Source organism: Monocercomonoides exilis (genome assembly GCF_001643675.1).
Source record: "Monocercomonoides exilis strain PA203 chromosome Unknown scaffold40-978991, whole genome shotgun sequence".
NCBI lineage: Eukaryota > Preaxostyla > Oxymonadida > Polymastigidae > Monocercomonoides > Monocercomonoides exilis.
The window spans coordinates 22138-44066 of record NW_027150585.1 but is presented as its reverse complement, the minus strand read 5'-3'; the positions used below and the strand labels follow the sequence as shown (position 1 = coordinate 44066).

At 34.3% G+C, this 21929-nt stretch overlaps 5 protein-coding genes across 5 annotated transcripts; 4 read left to right on the top strand and 1 right to left on the bottom strand.

Moving 5' to 3' along the window:
* Positions 1-4562: 4562 nt before the first annotated feature.
* Positions 4563-4859, top strand: MONOS_9554 (uncharacterized protein; the record flags this gene model as incomplete). Its single annotated transcript, XM_067880066.1, has 1 exon — positions 4563-4859. The coding sequence occupies one exon, from the start codon at positions 4563-4565 to the stop codon at positions 4857-4859; it is 297 nt and encodes a 98-aa protein (XP_067722647.1).
* An 809-nt stretch (positions 4860-5668) lies between these two features.
* Positions 5669-5893, top strand: MONOS_9553 (uncharacterized protein; the record flags this gene model as incomplete). The annotated part of the gene is made up of 1 exon (XM_067880065.1): positions 5669-5893. The coding sequence occupies one exon, from the start codon at positions 5669-5671 to the stop codon at positions 5891-5893; it is 225 nt and encodes a 74-aa protein (XP_067722646.1).
* A 175-nt stretch (positions 5894-6068) lies between these two features.
* Positions 6069-6469, top strand: MONOS_9552 (uncharacterized protein; the record flags this gene model as incomplete). Its single annotated transcript, XM_067880064.1, has 2 exons — positions 6069-6253; positions 6418-6469. The coding sequence occupies 2 exons, from the start codon at positions 6069-6071 to the stop codon at positions 6467-6469; spliced, it is 237 nt and encodes a 78-aa protein (XP_067722645.1).
* Positions 6470-10414: 3945 nt separating this feature from the next.
* MONOS_9551 (uncharacterized protein) lies at positions 10415-11507 on the top strand (the record flags this gene model as incomplete). The annotated part of the gene is made up of 3 exons (XM_067880063.1): positions 10415-10531; positions 10589-11224; positions 11496-11507. The coding sequence occupies 3 exons, from the start codon at positions 10415-10417 to the stop codon at positions 11505-11507; spliced, it is 765 nt and encodes a 254-aa protein (XP_067722644.1).
* Positions 11508-20148: 8641 nt separating this feature from the next.
* Positions 20149-21327, bottom strand: MONOS_16422 (uncharacterized protein; the record flags this gene model as incomplete). The annotated part of the gene is made up of 2 exons (XM_067869327.1): positions 20149-20154; positions 20311-21327. 2 exons carry the CDS (start codon positions 21325-21327, stop codon positions 20149-20151), a joined length of 1023 nt encoding a protein of 340 aa, XP_067722643.1.
* Between the last annotated feature and the right edge of the window lie 602 nt (positions 21328-21929).

The following is a 21929-nucleotide window of genomic DNA, read 5'->3' as shown; positions in this document are numbered from 1 at the left end:
CTGTTAAATCAAATGCAAAACGATCTGCATTCACAGTATTCACACAATTTTCGCTCTTCGCAAACACATTCTTCACAATTTTTGCACTGTATCCAGAAAAAGATCCGATGAAAGCTGAAATTCTCTATATTCAAGCAATTAACTGAATTTACACTTCCTCCTTAACCAAACACTTTCTTCATTGCTTTTCTTATTTTGCTCTTCTTTGACAATGTCCCCTCAATTCTGGGTCCAATTATCACCATTCCAACTCCCATTCTCTCTCCAATCATTCCTTTCTCTTCTTCTTTCTCAACATCCTTCCCACTTCTTCCTTCATCTTTGACCATCAAGAGCACCAATACACCGATAAATCGGAACAAACAATTTTTTCCACTTTATGTCCTGTTCCTTCTTTTAAAGCCCAATTGCTTTGTGCGCACTCTCGCATTTCTCATTTTGCAATTCGCAAAACAATTATTCTATGCAATGGACATATTCCATACGCCATATTTACAAAGAATCCATCCAGAAACACAAACAAGTCAACGTCCTAATCACTGAATGCTTCTTTTCTTTCGTTCCCAACAATAGAATTATTCTATTGAGTGTGCTTCTCATGAGGAGAACAATGACTCTTTCTCAGAAGCGAGACGAGACTCGAACACAAAACACATATCTCTTCTGCGTCTTTCTCATTCACCCACTTTCTCGTTCACTCAGAACAGGCAAAACTTTGTGAAAAGAAAAACGTGTTTAAAGAGGAGATTTGCGGGAGCTGCTGGAGTTATCGAGGATCGCAGTGATTAGAATTATGAAAAAGTGCTGAAAGGAGAATCCTACAACATCAGAGTCATATTCGAAAAAAGATTTGGATGAGGAAGAGTGGAAAGGGAAGGAAGAAGAGCGAAGGATATAGAAGGAAGTTGTTTGATCTATGGATCTGGAAAAGAGAAAGAGATGCTAAGATAAAGTCAGATATTGTTAATAGTGTAATTTGATAATCTTCAATTTCGTTTAACGCTTGATGAAGCCGTTGAGCTATATGGCTGTTTCGAAAACTTGGTGACTTCATTTCCAATGAAGAAATATAAAATTCATTTATTTTTACAGAATAATTTGATTATCGAAAATTTAGAAATATTTACCACATCTTTCTATATTTTTTCTTTTATAACCTTCACTTTACAGGTAAAGAACTTTTATTTTATCTTTCTGATGAGTTTGTTGAATAAACTTTTTAATTTTTGGTTTATTTTTATCAAACTAGATCAATAATTTGTTTTTCACTCTTAATATATAAAGGTGTGTGTTTTTTTTTCTTTCTTTTTCTTTTTTTCTTTTCTTTTCTTTTCTTTTCTTTTCTTTTCTTTTTTTTTTTTTTTTTTTGAATATATATGAATGAAACAAACCAATATCATGATAAAAAAACCAAACGATAAATTAATAAAAATTTTGTTCAATGATCAAAATGGACCACAATTATTTTTTAATTTCCAATTTTTGATCTTTTTTAATGATTTCAAAAAAAAATCACCCAATTCGTTTTTGAAATAGTTGTTATTTATTAACAATTTGAATTCATAATCGGCAAGACCTGAAGATATGGAAACGTCTGGAACAAGTTTATTTCAGTTTTATTTGATTTATAATTAATTATAATGCAATTATAATCTCCAAAAAACGTGCGGAAAGTGGTCAAAAAATATAATTTATATTTTTTGAAAAAAGGTCATTTTCAAGTTGTTATGGGTTTGATCAAACATTCATCAAATGTTTTTGTCACAAAGAATGTTCACAAAAACACCTATTTGTGAACTCAACGATATATTTTCGGATGAAATGGGTGCTTGGAAATGGTATTTCGAAAATGTGCTGGAAGGAGAAGCTCCTGAATGCAGACATGATAAATGCAAAATGATATTCACATCCGGAGGCAAATATTACAAATATTGGAGATGCGGAAAATGTGGCAAAAAACAGTCAGTTTTTAAAAACACATCTTTGGAAAATTCAAAAATACCGCTGAGAAAGTTTTTGATGATTGTTTTATATTATTACATTGGTATATCAGCCGCACACATTTGTGAACTGCTTGGAATAAGTGAAAACACAATTCATTATTGGACGAGTGTTATCCGAGTCAGATGCACATCTATTTGGAACAAAAATCAAGCTGTCATTGGAGGGCCGGGAAGAATTGTGGAGATCGACGAAGCGGTTTGGAGGCGCAGAAAGTATGGGCGAGGGAAAAAGAAAAGACAAATTTGGATATTTGGAGCTGTGGAAAGGAAACCAGAGGGAGGTGCGGGAAAGAACTTTGTGATGATTGTGCCAAATAGGAAGGCTGGGACATTGGTTCCAATAATACGAGACAAAATTCTTCCTGGAACTCGGATTATGAGCGATGAATGGAGGGATTATGCCAGATTGAAAGATTATGGTTACGCTCATGATACTGTCTGTCACAAGCGAGAATTCAAAAACAAAATCACACATGCATGAACAAACACTGTCGAAGGTCTGTGGATGAATTTACGGAAATTTTTTCCAAGAACTGGATGCAGAGAAAAGTATCTTGGGGACTATTTATCTATGTGGCTGGTCAGAAGAAATTTGTAAATTCAATTTGAGGAATTAATAAAAGAAATCGTCTTCGATTTAACGGAAAAAGAAAACGAATTGGAAGAATCTGAAAGTGAAGAAAGTGACTCGACAGAATCAAAGCTAGAATCTGATATATTAGATGAAAATGACATTCTTCAAATGACAGAATTTGAAAAATCAGATTCACTTGGAGCTGGGGACGGTGCAAGTGCATCAGAATTTGACCCCATGGAAGTTGATTAATTATTTTTTTTTGAACTTCTTATTTTTGAAAATTCGTTCACCCATTTTTTCCTCAATTTTTCATTTTTTGTTTTTGACTTTTTTGTCAACTTCCGCACATCTCTGATGCATGAAAACATTATATATATTATTAACATTCCTCATATATTATTTTCACAGAAAATAGGCCATTCCCATATAATGCGGTCTTGCCTCATAATCTCATCCCAAAGACAAACAACATTTGAAAAAACAACACCAAGAAAAAGCAATGATTTCAAAAATGATCAACCATGTTTCGAACCTAAAATAAGTTTCATTTGTTTCAAAATGGAAACATAAAAGTGATTATTCCATTCCCATAAAATATAGAAAAATATTTCCCGTTGAGGTTTTTTTTCAAATTATTATTTATTAAGCATCAATAAGTCAGATATGTTATTTCTCTTTGTTTTTTCCCATAAACGTTTAGCAAACAATTATTTTTTTCAAAAATTATTTGCATCAAACTTTGTTATTGTTCTGTTTAATTTTCTTTTTAATATAAACATTTGAATGTAAATTTTGATTTTTTGAACACAGATAAATTTTTATACAGTTTTCTTTGTTGGAAAACAAATAATGAAATAGTTTCTTGTTTTGCTATATTTTTCTTTTCATTTTTGATGATTGAAAAAATTTCTATTTCATACAAAAAATATTCATATGCCATTCAAATAGTTGTTAATGAAAAACATCTTATGCTGGATTTTTAAAAAATCAAAGACAACACGAAATTTTCCGTTCGAAAATCACAACATTGAAAACACGAAAAAGAATAAGTTTATCATTTTCAAATTCAAATAGATAATTGTATTCTTTGCTTCTTTCGTTTCTTCATACACCTTTTATCAGTTTTTTTTTATTTTCTTTCAATTCATCGCATAAAGAAAACCTGTTTCATCTATTCATATCTTTTGAAAACTTTGAATTTTCTGTGTGTGCTACGTTAAAGAGCTTCATGTGGATGTAATATTTGGGTCTCCTATGGAGTTGTTGGTAGACATGATCGTGAATCTGAAAAAGAGTCTTGTGGCCAGCGCAGTTCAGCAGGTATCTTTTCTCTATGAACTTTTTTCATTTTCTTCATCTTCAACTTAAATTACATACCATTTTCCTTTGCTATTTCGGAGGCTTTGAAGCGAAGAGAACAATACACCAAGGGATCAGCTCATCATATCATAATTGGCACCTGCAGTCGACTCTTCGAATGAAACGGCTGTGGTTTCATCTCACACTTAAGACAAAATACTGCACTACAACGTGAGGTGGCTGAGGATTGACGTGCCTGAGGCAGCTGGGCTGTTGTTGCTTCAATCTTCGCAATCACTTCAATCACTGCTGCAAGCACTCCGAGGTTTCAATGTTGGCTTGCTGCGCTTAGCTAACAGAACGTGCTGTACCCGCTCAATGTGTGGTGCTTTCCATTCCACTTCTGGCTCTGCTCCCGTTTCTTGAGGACTTGTCGAGAAAGAAGTCGTCGAAGAAGCAGATATTAACAGCGGTAGATGTGGATGCGTTCCTGCCAATCTGCAATACGCTTGATCCATCACTGGCTTTATTGGCCATTGAATGGCTGGAGAACCAATGGAAGCAGTCGAGGCATGAGGAGTGATAAAGCTGGTCAACAAAATGAGGAGGCGAATGGTTGTAGTGAATGAAGTGAGAGAGATTGCGGAGAAAGCGCTGGAGGCGGTGTGGCAGAGGGGCTGATGATGGAAGATGCGGTTCTGTCGCCTGCAGCGATAGTGCTGAATTTGCTGGAAGAAAGATTAGAAGAAGAAGAAGTTGGAAAAGGAAAAGGAGGCGAAGCGACTGGGAGGGCTGGCAGAGCAGCTGCAGGAGAAGGTCAAGATCATCTGGATGAATCAGAGGAAGATTCTGGATCTGAGAGAGAAACACAACGCAGAGGTGAAGGAGGTGAAGATTGTGAAGGAGGTGAAGGAGATGAAGCAGGTGAAGGAGAAGAAGTGATGAGCTCAGCAAGGAGGAGTTGTGAGTGTGGAAGGTAAGTGGAAACTAGCTGGTCGGTGGTTACAATTGCCATATCTTCTTCATTAATTTGTGCGTATAATGGGATGGTTCCATCTTTGGCTTCCTTAATTCTATCGTTGGGGCTGTGTGAAAAGCACAAGGAGAAGTTTACAGAGAGCATTGTTGTGGTAGCGCTGTGATGCTTGAGATGTACTCCTCTTGGAAGGTTGTTGCTGTGAAAGTGAGGAGCGCGATAAATGTAAGTAAAACAAACAGCTGTGGTTGAGGAGGTGGTGGAAGTGAGGGAACGAGATCCGGGATCAGCAAGAGATTGGAGAAGAAATGTGTTGGGGCAAATGGAAGTGGAGGAGGCAATCAGGGAGGTGGTGGAAGAGAAGATGCAACGGTGCAGCAGAAGATGAACAAGATGGAGAAGGAAACGAAGATGCTGATTGCGCTGCCGAAAGTGCAGTAGCAGACATTAAACGAGCAGAAGGCGCTGTTCAAGGAGATGATTGAGAATCAGAAGACAACGCTTGCGTAATAGAAGCAGGATTAGAAGAAAATGAAGGCGTCGTATGAAGAGATGGTGCGGCACCTGGTTGGGTAGGTGAATGAGCTGGAGGAGCAGGTTGGGCTTGGGGACTTTGGAGGTGGCAAGGAAGGCGGTGCAGAGGAAAAAGATGAGAAGGAGAAGGATGTGGCGAGGAGGAGGAAGAACAAAAGTTGAGGCTGAAAATACGATGAAGCTGAGGAAGGTGAAAAGGGAGAAGAAATAGATGAGAGCGCGCCGCATGGGTTTCCTCAATCGCAGTGTGAAGATCTAACGAAAGAGTGAAAAGACTGGATGCTAGCTGTTGTTCCAAATTGTGAAGAAAAAGGGGTGGGGAAGGAGATTATTGTGCAGCGGCTGTACATGCTTCTTGAGCAGACAACAGACAACAGAGACCGAGAAGAGTCGGAGCGATCTGCTGAGCATTTTGGTGGATCTGGGGCAGGGTTGTCTGTGGCAGGCGGGGCTCCTTTGCCAAATGGGAAGACGGAGATGAAACGGCTGATGAGCACGGTGTAAGGTGTGCTGGGGCAAGTGGCGTACGAAATGGTTTATGTGCATCGGATGTCGCACAAATATTAGTCGTCTATTCCGATTCAGCGGAGTCAGCAGTAGCTAAAGACAGGACTGCGATAGAAGCTGGCGTGGACGCTGTCAACGATCCAGAGAATATATGGAGAAGATATGAGCAGATATGAGCGATGGCAGCGCTGGGTGGGAAGATGGAGTGCTTCCAAGTCAGTTGTTTTGGGGATTTTTTGTGTATGCGGCTGTGGGAGAAGTGCTCGGAGAAATAGAAGAAGGAGGTGGTGCTGTTGAAGATGATCTTCGTGGTGGAACTGTTCCGAAAAAAATTTGCGAAGGCGTAGCAGTTGGGTGGTATGTGCCGTAGGAGTTTCCTGGAAGCGAGCTGTATGACTTCCTGTACTGTAACACGGTGCTGTTTGAAGGTGAGTTGCAGCAGTAGCCGATGAAAGAGAAAGAGGACTTCTTGACTATGTCGTTACGGATGTGTCGGATGTGTATCAACATTGTGCTTGAAGGGGAATTGGGGAAGAAGATAAAGTTGTTTCTTGGGGAGTTGGAAGAGATTAAGTCGGATAAGGGGGAGGCAGAAGCGTATGCGTTTCTTGGATTGTAGCTGAACTTCTGAGGAAGAAGCTGCGAGGTTGAAAGAGGCGATGAATGCGCAGTCAGATGCGATATGCAGTGTAGATCCACTGATTTCATCATCTTCAGCAACATCATCGTCAATGGGTGTGGCTTGTTGAGGCAATGCGAACGATGAAGTGGGGTCTCTTCTGCATGTGCAATCCACAGACGCTATTAGCACTGTCCCTGAGGATCTTCTAAGACGCGTGCTGGCTGTTTTGATGCTGTCTGCCATATAAAGTGTTGGTACTGTGGGCATATGAGGACAACGACTTTATCAAGCTGTACCAGCGGCTGCCGGACGTGTGCGATGCTGCTTTCCGACGAGAGCCTCTATCAAAGTCTGAGAACGTTGCGGTTGTAAAGACTGTGAGCTGTCACTTTGCGCTGATGAAGCTAGCCCCTGACGAATAGATGCGGGCGCTGTTGTGGATGGTGCTGCTGGTTGTGGAGCTAGTGGAGCTACAGCTGTGTAGAACGAGGTGGAAAGGGCGATCTGCTCTGGGCTGCCACTGGAGGATGGGCAGCAAGTGATGCTGTTTCACAAGGAGATGGCACAACAGAGGGAGGGAGGAGAAGTCTAAATCTTGTCATGCATCATATGTATGTGCTTCTTCAACACAGCACAAACAGGTTTCGAGTGAGATGGTGATGGCATTTAATAACATGTTGCTGTCATTCGAGGCTGCATTTGGTTTGATCGATCCTTCCATTTCTCCTCCTCCAGTTTCATCGGAATATCATTATCATCAAATAAGTCTTTTTTTCTTATTTTTTCTTCTTCTTCTATCTCTCAGATTCTAATTTTCTCTAATTTCTTTTGAAATGCACTTTCTTTTTCTTTGATACTTGCTTCTTATCCGTCAATAAACTTCCAACATCTTCCATTTAATGTCTATAATTGGCAACGTTTTCTTTCAAAGAGTTTGTCGAACAAAACGAGCATTTCTTAAATCTTGAGAATTCGTCTTTTTTTACAAATTTTTAGTTAAATGCAGGAAAAAGAGAAGATGAAGATGAAGATGAAGATGAAGATGAAGATGAAGATGAAGATGAAGATGAAGATGAAGATGAAGATGAAGATGAAGATGAAGATGAAGATGATGCGATGGTGTTGAGGAATAGGAAAAGAAATGTATTTTCCAGAGTGATTTGATCTTTGGCAGATTGAAATATGAAAATGCGTTTTGCTTATTTTTCTCTTAATCCTTTTTCATTTAAATTTTCCTTCCTTTCTTCCTTCTCCTCATTTCCATTCATTTCCCCACCCTTCTTTCGTCCTCTTTAAAAGGATTATCTTTTCTCTCCATCTCTCTTTTCTCTATCAAAACGCTATCCCTCTTTGAACAAATTATGCGATGAAATATTATTTATTTCTCCTTTTCTTTTGCTCCTTTTCCTTTCCTCCTTTTTCTTCTCCTTTGCTTTTTCTACTGAAATCCTCAAAACCCCACGCGTTTTCATTTTTGAACCGCATCCGGAGAATTATAAATGCTGGAGAAATATTTCCCTTCATTTAATTGTCCCCGTTTTCATTTTATCTTTCTGCTTCTTTTTCTTCTCGTTCACTCAATTCATTTTTCTCTCTGGAGATTCCCCTTTTCAGAACATCTTTTTGGTATTTTGAAGACAAAATTAATTCAAACGTTTTCTTCATCTTATCTCAAAGCAAATATTTTGGTGTAATACTTTTCTCTTCTTTCTCTTCTTTCTCTTTCTCTTTCTCTTTCTTTCTCTCTCTTTCTTTCTCCAATGGAATGATTCTCTCTCTCTCTCTCTCTCTCTCCAGAATTGTTAGGTTCTCGCTCTATCTTCTCTTTTTGTTATTCTTTCCTCCATTTCCCCTCAAAGCAACTTTTCTTGTTAACTACCACTTTTCCTGATTTCTTGTTCAGCGTTGCATCTTCTCTTATTTTCTCTTCTCTTTTTGGAAGTATTTCAATTTTTACTTCTGTTTTAAAATTTCATAATTCCTTTCGCATTTCATCCAATTCTTCACATTTCACCCGAAATGTGAGTCTTGCCATAAAATCAATAAAATAGCTGTTTCTATCAAACAGTTTTCTGAAATAACAAAGTGTTATGACAACTCACAAAAAAGTTGGATGCTTTCTGAATGAAAATGCAAAGCCAGCTCATCAGCTCCAACAAACGAGTTGCTTCTGCAAAATACCCTCAACAAACGAGCCGAACAAACTGCTTTTTCTCTCTTTCAAGTTCATGTCAAGCATTGTCAGGCTATGCAGCATGCAAAACAGATGGTAAGAAACGAATGTCATCGTTGAATGCCATCCAAACAGGATAATCTCAATACTTCTGAATCTTTTGAAAAAGGATAAAATGGCTTCATTCAATGGCACTCCCATTCGTAACCAATCTGTATTTATTCAAAAAAACATCTTTAAAGAAAATTGAATAAAATAAAAAAAAATCAAACCATCTTTTTGATTTTGAACTATTTTCCCATCTCCAATGGATTGGTAATTATCAATCCAGCTGTCTTCCTTGTTCTTCAAAATTGCCTCTTGTCACATAAAAAAGCAGACAACTGGACAATAAATGGCTGATGCAGAACATCATCGAAAGCAGAGAGTCAATTGTGAAGTTGGTAATGATATCAGATGAAAACAGTTATCCTCCAAATAAACTCCTTTTCAAAACCCGATTCAACGCCAAGTCTTTGCTGATAGATTTCTTGCAGGATTCGTTCAAAATGCAAAAGAAATTGTTGATAAGGTCTGCTGAGTGCTTCGTTCTGTTCGCTTCCCCCATTGTCCAATTCCCCAATTCCCTTTCCTCTTCAAAAAAATAAATCTTGCACAATAGTTATACCAAGTGCACTGCGGTTCCCTCAAAATGAACAAGCTATGCAATTCAATCTTTAGGATATTCTTATCGCTTTTTTTTGCATCTTGCTTGAATTATTTTTCATTCAAAATATCACAGTCGATGTTACCTCATATATTTTGCAATATATTGCAAAGTTCAAATTTCATGCTGGTTTTCTCCACCAATTCACTTTTTGCAAGCAATCGATGCAAACAGCCATTCGCTCCTCAATCTGTTAGCAAAATCCATGCTCTTCTGCAGTGCTATAGCTCGCATGGGTATATCTGTGGCCGTAGGTCTAAGCACTCAAACATGCTCTGACAGTAGCAAATCACCAATAAAAATTCTTCTCTTATATAATTAAAGGTTGCACACCCTTATTCACTTTCCAAGAAAGAAGATAATTTTATTCGAAGATTTTCTTGTTTTGAGGCAAAAATTAGTGATGCCAAAAGAGGTTTCGAATCCTGTATTATTTAAAAAATTTTGATTTTGTGTTTTAAATTCTTTTAATTCGAATATTCAACGAATATTTCGAAAACGAATTTATATGTTGTTTTGAATTTATTTTGCGATTTCACAGTCACCTTCAAAAATGCAAATATTTTTTGGTTTGCAACGTTTAATATGAAATAGTTGGTTCAAAAAATAAATACTTCTTTTTTCTCTTTTGATTTTTCGATTTTTTTAGAGAAACTTTCACAGTTGGAACAATTCACTGAAGCAGAACAGAAACAGAAAATTGAAGAAATGAATGAAATCATTAATGAAATGAATTATAAAGAATTCGGATCTGTTTTTACAATGGAACTGTTCAACGAAATACAAAAAATGATTGAAGAAAAGAAACTTTCGATGGAAAATGCAATTTTGTTGTTGAAGCACATTGGATATTGCAAAGAGCTGAAAATGATTGACTTAGGATCTTTTGATTATTCATTATTGAGCAAAAGAATGAAAGAGATGATAATTGATGAAAATAAGAAGAAAAAAGATGAAAAGCATTTAATTGATCTCTGTGAATGCTATTTGTTGTTGAACAGATGGCCTTCATCTGAAATGGATTCAATCATTGTGCCTTGCCTTCTGAAAGCTGCATTGAGGAAAGAGGAGAGCAAAGAAGTCCAGAAAGAAGCGGAAATGGCTTTGTTAGCATTGAGCAGCATTAGGGAGAATGTGTGTGAAATACAATTTCCTTTTTGAAGCAATCAATTTTATTCTTTATTTTTATAGAAGTTTGTCGAACAAGAACTTTATCTGAATGATATCATAGAAATCATCGAATATCATCAAGAACACAGAAATCTGACACGACTTGCCTATCAATCTGCTTGGCAGTTCTTAACAGACCGATTTTTTGTTGACAATAGCTTGGATGGAGAGATTGTGAGTGAACTGCATTTTGCCAGAGAGGTGGGAAAAGAACTGGAAGAGTTTGCGAAATGTGTGGATTGGAAGAAAGAGAAAGAAGAGGAAATGGAAAAAGAAACGAAAGAAGAGCTTGTGTTGATGAGATGGTTCAATGAAATTTTTAATTTCTTGAACTTAAACGCATTGTGGAAAGAAGAATTTGCTGGACTTGTTGGAGGAGTTGTTCAGGTGTCTAGAGCAGCAAAAGGGAATAATGAAGAAATTAGCAATCGGTGCATTTATCCCTTGAGAAATGCGACAGAAAAGAGAGATGTGAAAGTTGAAGATTTGTTGAAAAGTGGTGCTATTGATGCTGTTTTGGAGGGGATGCAGCGACCGAAGTTGAATGACGAAACACTATTTGATTGCTTGCAATTCTTTTCGACTGTTTCAATGCGATTAGAAGAAAAGAAGAGGGATGAAAGGGAAGAAGAGGAAAGAAAGGCAACGAAAAGGAAGGTATTTGAAAAGATGGAAGAAGAAGGATTCGAAGATACCATCGCAAGCATTTTTGAAACAATAGATTTTCTTCACAGAAAATATAATCAAGAATTGACGTTGAATATTTCTGATTATTTTACGAATGTCTGAGGAAATGGCGCGTTTCATATTTTGTAATTCAAAAATGAAATATTTTTTTTTCATCGGTTAATGATTTTTCAAAACTTTGGATATGTTTTCTTAATAAAAGCGGTATTTTTTTTTTATAGATTATCTAATATTTTTTCAGATTGTTCTGTAAATGTTTGAGGAAATGGAATGCCATTCTATTTGTATCTCAAAAATTTCTTTATTTTTTATTTCTTTTCTTTCTTTTTTTTTCATCATTTATTATTCGACACAACTTTGTAAATGTTTGAGAAAATGTGATTTTTATTTATTTTGTAACTCAAAAACTGTCTTTTTAATACACTTCTCAAAATGGCAAAAATATTTATTTATTTATTTATTAATTTATTTTTTTGTTTTTTTGAAAAATTAACAAAAGAAAAAGAAAGAAAGAAAGAGATCATCAAAAATAAAGGTAAGTGAAACATTTTTTGCAATGATAATTTCTAATTTTTTCCTTTCTCTTTTAGTGTTTCATCACTGTTCTTTTGACTTTTGCTAATAAAAAATAAATGGTTGGGAAGTAATGATAAAAGACAGACTGCTTCAATCAGAAGGGTGAAAAGAAAATCTTAATTTTTTTGAAAAATGGTATTGCCTCATTTATAAATGCCTTTTTTCTTTTTCTTAGTATTCTTTTCTTTAATAATTTGTTGGTTAATTTTGCAAATTTTAAAAATACATTTCACTCAAAAACGGATTCGTCTTGCAGATCCTTATCTATTCAGACTCAGCAACTTGCAGGAACTTGCGAAGACATTCACTCTCATCGCATTTGTTGGCCTGTGTTTTTTTTTTGACAGCATCTGCCGTTAAATGTGTCTTTCTTATTTCTTTCCATCAAAATTGTTGAATCGCTCAGAACAATGCTGAACAGCAGCTGGATGGAGAGAATAAGCATTAACAGAATGGAGATACTGCTGCATTCAGCTGAGTCTGCTTGTAGATGCGAAGGGGAAGAAGGGGAAGAAGAAGAAGAAGAAGGAGGAGGAGGAGAAGGAGGAGGAGGAGGAGGAGGAGGAAGAGAGAGAAAAGGAAGAGAAGAAGAAGAAGAAGAAGGAAGAGGAAGAGGAGGAGGAGGAGAAGGAGGAGGAGAGGAAGAAGGAGGAGAAGGAAGAGAAGAAAGAAGAAGAAGATGATGTTTTTGCTTTTTTCGTTTCTTTCTCTTTCTCTTTCTTTCTTTCTTTCTTTCTTTCTTTCCTTCCTTCCTTCCTTCCTTCTTTCCTTCCTTCCTTCCTTCCTTCCTTCCTTCCTTCCTTCCTTCCTTCCTTCCTTCCTTCCTTCCTTCCTTCCTTCTTTCTTTCTTTCTTTCTTTCTTTCTTCTTCTTCTTCTTCTTCTTCTTCTTCTTCTTCTTCTTCTTCTTCTTCTTCTTCATCTTCTTATCCTTCTTCTTCCTCTTCTTCTTCTTCGACAACTTCATTAGCTGACTTATAAATAGCCATGGTAATAAGTACAAATGAAGAAGAACAAAGAAGGAAATACAATGCGAAGAAGTTTTCATAAGGAGTTTGCATGAAAGTTTGCAGTTCAATGAGAATTAAACAACTTCTTTTCTATTTGCCTGTTTTGTGATTCAAAGAAAAGCAAATAACAAAAGGAAGAAATACTTGGAGACCTCATTTTCTTATTTTCAAACTTCTACAAAGCTTATCATTCTTTGTCTTATTCTTTGAAGAACAATTAACAAAATATCTTTTAAATTCTATTTCAAAGGAAAGATAATGGAAGAAAATTTACGAAATGGAATTTTATTCAAAAACAACCCTTTATAAGCGCAAAATGAAGTTTAATTTCTTGTTTGAGCAATAATTTGTTGATTTGCTATTCTGTTTATTTATGGTTTTTTGATCAAAGTTTAAATTGATATGAAGTGGTTATGGGGCATAATATTTTTGGTATTTTTTATGTTAATGTTTTTAATACACCAAAATGAATGAAATTAATAAGTATGCATTTTAAAAAATATTTTTGTAATCGTCATGCAAAAGTTAAAGATATTCTTAAAAAACAATTTGAGTTTTTGTTTAAAATAGATTATTAATTTTAAAAAATGTTTTTATTCCTCAACAAATTTTTTTAACAACTAACTAACGCTTGATAAAACATCGTTTAATTATCAATTTTTGATTTATTGTTGTTTCATAAAAGGAAATAGCGAAACTCGAATTTTCGAGTGAAATTTGTTTGAATTATTAATTTCTCAAGAAATTGGTTAAATTTTTGTAATTAAAAACGAGAATTGATGTTAATCATTTTGTGCATGAAATTGCTTTGTCATGAAGAAATAGATATCTTGAATCGAAATAAAAGAAATAAATAATGATAAAAGAATATCTATCAAACCTTTATCACAATTATTTTTCTCTTCTTCAAAATTGAATCGTCTCACTATCCATTTTGGGAACATTTCTATTCCGCTTTTTCAAAGAACTCTCTCCGCCGCTCTTTCACGTCAACTCTTTCTTCTTTCCACTGAGTTTCTTTTCTTTTTCTGTCATTTTCAATGCAATTCTTGATAAAAACTGAACATGTTCATCTTCAATTTCTTTTTCATTATTGTTCATAACTTTTGCATTTTCCAATAGTTCCGTGGTAAGAGGAACAATCAATTGAACTTTTCTGTTTTTTCTTTCTTTTTCAAAATTGGGAATAACTATTTTCTTTGCACCAAAATTGTGTAATTCATCTTCCTTCCCTTTTTCATTTTCAATTTCATTTTCAATTAACATGACGTCACAATCGCTTTCTTCATCTACAATTAGAGTTGGCTGAGTTGAATTATCTAAAAAATATTTATAAATCATTTATAATTAAAATTCTTTTATAAAAAAATAAATAAAAAGTACTTAAATTCTTTCTTTTCGTTGGTGTTTCATCTTCTAAACAATCTTCAGGCTACTGTGTTTCTTCCTGCATCATCCGTTTTTCTTCCGCCGCAATTGCTGCCGCTTCAAAAGAGAGAATAAAGCGCTTCTGTTCTTTGCGAAAATAATTCTTGATAAATCAACAAAAAGAAAATCATTCAACAAATTTTTTTTTACAGATAATTTAAACATATATTCTTGAATTCCAAAAAAATAAGAAAGAAGAATTAAATGACAATTTGAGTCCAACAAATCCAGTTTTTTTCGTTGTATTTTTGGTTTTATATTGACATTCGAATGAAGGGAAAATCAGTAATTTTTAAATTCCATTTTTTTGTCATTTTTATCATTTTTTGCAAAAAAGAAAGACACTTATTTTTATATGTATTTCAAAATATGTTTAAAAGTTTTTCTTTCTTTTCTTTTGATATTATAAAAGAATTTTTATTCTTCAAAGAATTATGATTGATTTTAATAATGATCTTTCGTCAATAATTAATCAAAGTTTAACTTTTTCATTAATTTGTTTTGATCCAAAAATAATTTAAATTTTAATCAAAGTTGATTTTTTCACGAAAAATATGAAATAGAAAAAACCTGATAATGAGAAATGCAAAATAATAAAGAATCAATTGAAAAATAAATGAGAAAAGTTGGGTGATTATTTTTGAAATCATATTTCTTTCAGACAAAATTTTCGGTTCAAGATTATCTCAATAATAATAATAAAAGAACACTGAAGAGTGTAATGACTTATTCAAAACATTTTTATCTTTTGTTTAACTCAAACATTTGCAAATAAAAACTATTATCATGCTTCTTCTCTTTTGAACAAAAATTATCTTTCAAAAAACTAACAATTAATGAAAAATCAACACGCCAAAAAAATATTTGATTTCAAAAATAATCACCCAGTTCCTTGTTTGTTCCAGTGTATGAATGAGAGCTTCCTTTTCTTTAATTGTTATTTCTAATTGCTAATAAATTCTTTCTTTTATTATTAAATGCTGTAGCTTTTCAAAAATTTTCTTTTCAAACTTGTTTTGAATTAATTCTTTTTTAACTTCTTCGGTTTAATAATTGGTGTTATTGCTGTTGGAGAAAGAATCGTTATCTGCATGAAACATTTCTGATTATTCTTCTATTTTTTTTGAAAAGTTTTTTCAAACTTAGTTTATATTTTCAAGAAAAAATAGAAGTTTCATTGAATGCTGCAATCAGAGGAGAAAAAATAAGGTGGTGAAAAAAAATAGAAGTTTTGAAGAATTTAAAAAATTCAAAAATTATTCAATATTCAAAATTTGAATATTTGAAAACAAAAATTGTGGGATCATATTTTTAATGATTGATGAAGAATTTCAGAAGAATGAATAGATATGTTTGAAATATTGGAAGACTAACCATGAAATATAAAAAATTTAATTTTTTTTAGTTATAAAATAAAAATTCGAAATAATTTAATTGAATTATTTGTATGAATGAATGACAGCGTCATTAATTTGTTTGACTGCTATGTTACCTTAAGACAACCTCTCTTTGAATTGGTTCCAGATTACTGGTATTTCTCTCACTATCGAGCATGGCGGGCTCAGTGACTGATTCAGTCGGAGCTATGTGGGCATGAATGTCTCTATGGACCATGAACCCCTGACCTTTTCAGGTACTCTCTAACTCCTCATCAGCCACAAGCCCTGCGCTCTCTGTGGAGTAGACCATGTTCTCTCACAGAGACAGGGAAAGCTTGAACTAAGCCTGTGTTACAAGTGAAAAAATCCCTCGTCACGTCCGTCAAATTGAATTACTCTTGTCAAAGAAAAAAATTAATTTGAAAAAATAAAATTTTTTATCATTGTATTTAATAATACCAAAAATATTTCAATTAGGAAAAAATTTGAAATTTTCAGTAATTAAAATTTAATAAAATTTTATATATATATTGCCGAAAAACCCATTATAATATCTTTTTTGAGTTAAGAGAAAAAATAGACTTTTTCACATTTTCTTAAATTAAAATGTCTTAATAAATTGTTTTAATGTTTGCATTTTCACATTCTTTGTTATCACCGATTGCTCAAACTTTTTAAATCTGTTTTTCTCCTTTGAATTTATAAGAAATGTTATTCTCAATTTTTTTCGTTGGTTAAATGAAATCCATTTTTATTTTTATACGAATTCGATTTGAACTTATTCTATTTGAAAAAGAACATATTATTACATTTCAATTCGCGTTTCAAAATCAATTTATTTTAAACTTTTTGTTTGTTGTTTTTATTAGCTTTGAAAAGGCAAAATTTTATGAAGAGATTAATGTCAAAGAAAAACATAAAATGCCTTCAAACTTTAAAACTTAAGAATCAACCAAAAATGTTTGTTTTTTTATATGGAACTAAAAACTTCATTGAATCTTCATTAAAACTCATTAATCCTATGATTTTTCATTGTGAAAATGCAGACATTTTGTTAAGTTGAAAATAAATTTTCCTTTATAATATAAATTAATGTGATATTATGTAATTAATGAAGAGTAAAGAAACAAAGCAAAATACACCAACACATTTTTTAAAAACTGATAGAATAGTCATGTTATCGGATCTAATTTTCATACCAATAAATAATACCATATTGTTGGGAAAAAAAAAGAAAAAATGGAAAAAGAAAAGCCCATAAATTTTATCTTCAAAAAGTTTATGATTTTTTTGATTCAACACAAAAACGAAATATTCATCACAAGTCGAACTTCTTATTTCTTTCTTTTTGGTATAAACAATGAACCGTCATTTGTGAAAAAAACAAAAATGCGAACAACCTTCTTTCGCTTATCAACTTTCAATTATTCTTCCTTCTATTTTTCTTTCTCCTCCTTTTCTTCTTTCTCTCCTATTCTTCCTCAGCATCCATTCTGTCATCTTTTCCACAGCATTTTCGCTCCAACGCACGCATAGCCACCATTATCTCCTTACCTCCCTTCAATTTCTCTTCTTGCTCATCCAACAGGCGAATGAGGATCATCTCAGAATTGTATGAACCATTCATTCATTTCGCCTATTACAGGCAACTCTTGAAACCCTCAAAGAAATAAGAACTTCCACCCATTCTGAACTCTTTCTTTTCTTCTTCCTCCTCTTCCTCTTCCTCTTCCTCTTCCTCTTCCTCTTCCTCTTCCTCTTCCTCTTCCTCTTCCTCTTCCTCTTCCTCTTCCACTTCCTCTTCCTCTTCCTCTTCCTCTTCCTCTTCCTCTTCCTCTTATTCGTCTTCGTCTTCCTCCTCAAATTCTTCTTCCTCCTCTTCCTCCTCATGTTCTTCTTCTTCTTCTATTCTCAATCTCTTTCTTCTCCGTTTCATTAAACGATCATACAATTCTTCTTTTTTTCCCTCTTCTTCTTCTTCTTCTTCTTCTTCTGCTTTAGCTTTTTACATCTTCAATGTTGAAGCTTCTTCCACATGAGTGTTTCCGACTAAACAACAACGAGAAGAAGTTCGAAGAAAGAGAAGAAAAAGAATGGTTCGAGAAACGGCATCTGAAAAATTTGCAGAAGCTGATGATGATCATCAGTTACAACAGTACAAGGGAAAGCGATGAAGATTTATATTAGATCTTCAGAACGCTCCATGGCCCGTTTGCCCATTCCCTGTTTTCTCTGTCGCCTTCACTCTTCCTCTCACAAGAGAATGAAGGCACTATATCCTTTGAACCATTGACGCACTCCGGCCTTGCATCTGCACTGCCTTCTGCTTCATCTCCAGAAAAGAGCGTTATTTTACTGCAAACAAATATCAGGATTATCAAGCCGACAAAAAACGGATCACTATTATATACTTCCTGCTTCTTCGAAAACATCGATGTCTTTTTCCTCATGAAAATCATTTTCAAAAGATCATTCTTCTTCTATATCATCATTGTTTTTTTTCTTTTCACGATTTTAATCGGATCACATCCACACCTTAACAGCATTCACTCCTTTGCACCTGACAAATCATTCGATCTTCAGCAATTATCATATTGATACTGATACAATTGCAACAACCTGTCAAGCCGCTCTACCAAACATCCCGTGGAGCGACAACATCGATGAAAGCTGCAATAAAGACAGGGATGAAGAAGAAGAAAGGCTAAATTGTGAAGACAGAAATTCGATCAGCTCAGAGATAGTGCAGAGTGAACAGTCGGAAGAGCCACTGATGAAGAAGTGTGAAGCTAAAGATATGGAGCCAAAATTCAAACATAAAAATCAATTACAGAATGAATCAAAAATGAAATCGAAGAAGAAAGAAAGGGATAAACCACATGAATGAAGAAAAGGCGGTGCAGAAGGAAAAGACGAAAATGAAAAAAAAACGAGCAAGCTGTTTCTGAAAGACGATTTTGCAAGTGAAGGAGAAGCGCAAAGTGAATCGTTGTCAAACAGCTTTTTGCTAACACAACTTATTTTAGGGTGCGATGGGTGATGGCTCTTTGGCGAGTGAAGTGGGTCATTGCAGTTCAGAACACTTTTAGATGAACTCGCATATCTCCATCTTAATCGCAGAGAATAATTAGCCTCCACTACGTAATATATAAGTTACTGTTGATTCTGAATTGTTTCAATACGTTGTTAGCTTGGAATTCACACAATTTCCTTCAGTCTGTTCGATATAAGCAGCTACCTCCACACAACTCTCAGAGCTTCATCCACTGTCTGTTCCTTCTTCATTCGATCAGCCTTTTCCATCGAGTCCTTTTCCATTATCGACTAAGTCTTCCTCAGTGCTTCCTCTCCCTTCATCTTTTTCTTTTCAATTGTTTTCTTTCTCTTTCTCTTCATTTACTTCCACTTCATTCATTTCAAATCTTATTTCAGCTCAACAAATCACTACCACACTCTTCACTCACTGCACTTCGACTTTCTTCATTTTCCATCAACAAATCATGGTCCATCACTGAAGCTGAACAAAAACAAAGATAACAAAAAATGCAAAGAAATTTTGTTACTTCTTCAGACCCTCCTCTATTGCAGTACACTCCCTTGACACGCAGTGAAATGCTATTTCTTCGAAGCTGGTTCCAGCACGACCATTGAAACAACTTGTGTACTTGTTCTCGTTTATCCTCCACTTCGAGTCACAAGGCGTCAACACACTCGAAGACATTTTCTACGACATGCTTGGAGCAGAAGGCATCACACAGTGCTTTGTTCATCAGAGGGAAAAGATGATTGAGTCAAGCTGAATTCGATGAGGCTGCAGGACGCTGTTGAGAAATAGGCAAGGAAATAAATGATTGAAGACACAATTAACAATAAGCGTTTTTTGAAGAACCAGTTTGTGAAAAACACGTTTTCTCCTTCTATTTTTTCGTCGTCTTCTTCTTCTTTTCTTTCCTTATCATAACAATCACTTACACCTCATTTTGTTTCATCCGCACATGGCTCATCCTCAGTTCTCTTGAACTCATTTGTTTTTTTCTTTGACGATCCATCTGTACAACCAATTCACAACCTGTGCTGCTCAAAATATCATCGCTTTTCATAAAGTTATTTCTTTGAAAAAAATTCACTCAAAATTATAAAGAAGATAATAAAAATGGAATAAAAGCATAAATACAATTGTTTGAAACATTTAGATCAAAAGTGAGCCATCTGTAATCTACAGATGAAATGTTTTTGTTTGTAAATGGATGAAGTGTTTTAAAGGGGATATGATTCACTCAAAGAAAAAAAGAATTTGAGAGTGTCATCTTTCCAAAATAAGTTTTCAACAAGTATTAATGTACAAAAAAACTTCTTTTTGTTAAAAAAAAAATACAAGCAAAAATTTGTTGATAATGAAAAATTGAAGACTTTTTGTGAATTAAGGATTGTTACGTTTTAAAATCCAATATCAATAAATTATCTTCTATTCTGAAAATGCAACCTTTCCTATGCAATTGCGTCTTATATCTGGATTCATAAGAAAAGATAAAAAAAATTCAAAAACATATCAATAAATAAATAATAACTAACTTGTAATAATGCATTTAACGATTGAATGCTAAGGGAGCACCTTTTATCTCCAAGAATATTCTTCATTCTCGAAATCACTCTTTCGCAACTAACCTCACTGCATGGCGATGTAATTAGAGTCAGGCACAATCCAGCGTATATTGTTTGAAGGTCTCCGTATGAGGAAAAAGCATTGTAAAAAATTTCCGAATCTTCTTCGATGACTGAAGATGAGCTTCCTTTTAAAAATCGTTGAAACAACTTGCAGCGACCGGATTTTATTTTTGGATCGTAATGTCCAATAACTTTATTTGCATATTTAGCAAACGAAGACAATAACCTGGAGAACCAATCTGTCAACAATTCTTTTTCAATCATTTTAATTGATTCTTCTTCTTTTTCGTATGATTGTTCTATGATCATTGACATTTTGCTTGTAGAAAATAGAATTTCCACCTCATCGAAAGATAAATTATCAAAAATTTTTTCCTTATAAATGTCTGAATTTTCGTCATTTTCACAATCGCTGAGACTATCATCCATTGATATTTCTTCATCCATGAAAGTTGTGCATTCTCGATGATCTTCAATTTCTGAAGAAGAAGAAGAAGAAGAAGAGGAAGAGGAAGAAGAGGAAGAGGAAGAAGAAGAAGAAGGAAAGGAAGAAGAGGAGGAAGAAGAAGAAGAAGAGGAGGAGGAGGAGGATGATGATATTGATGAAGATGATGAAGAGAAAGAAGAAGAAGATATTTCAAACATGTCATTAATCGCTTCATCCTCTGCTTCAAGAAGTCCATATTCATCATCAGTTTCCTCACTTAATTCATCCTTTTCACTTAAAGATGAATTTATTGAGGTTTCAAATTTTGATGAATCAAAATTTTCTTTGATGATTTCAATAATTTGTAAAATATCTTCCAATTTTCTGTCGTGATCATTTTCACATTCCTCTTTTGTTTTTTTCGCCAAATATTGAGTCATACCCTCACAATTGTCGACATCGTTTGACAGTTCGTCGTCAAGGTTCCTGAAAGCTTGTGCTTGCCGTTCGCTGTCCAATGGAGAAAACATCCTTGTTGTTGAATGAAAACCAGAGGAATAAAAACCCGAGCACATGTTTGAAGATGACATCAACGAAGATAAAGTGATTGCAGTTTGCGAACAATCGGACAAAGCAATATTCTTTCTTCGTCCTTTATTAAAAGAAGGTCGAGTTTCTGGATCATAATTGAATATATCAAATAAATTAAAATACTAGAAATAATCAAAAGAAAAGTGTTGTGAACGGTACTTTTGCATTCCTGTTGGCGTTAAGGCAAATGATAGCACTATAAGTTCTCCTTTTGTTCCAATCAAAAAGTAATTATGTAATTGAATTAAAAAGTTTGTAATAACATTGTGCCAAACTCCATGATTGAAAAAAGTATGTTTTGATAAACAAATGAAAAAACCTATTGCTTGCAAAATGAAAGGAAATACATTGCACAGTTTCGAGTGATTGTTTTCAAACTGAAGATGTGATCGAAATAATGGATAAAGAATAATTTCCAAACAAATGATACTCAACAAATCCTTTTCACTTAAAAACTTTTCGAATTTTATGACTTTGTGGTTTTTCCTAATAAATGAACATATGTTATATAAGCTGAACCATCTCGTGGGCACAAATGAAGGAATTGTTTTTCCTAATAGTTGTTTCATTCTTCTGGTATGGGCCAATTTTGTGAATTCTT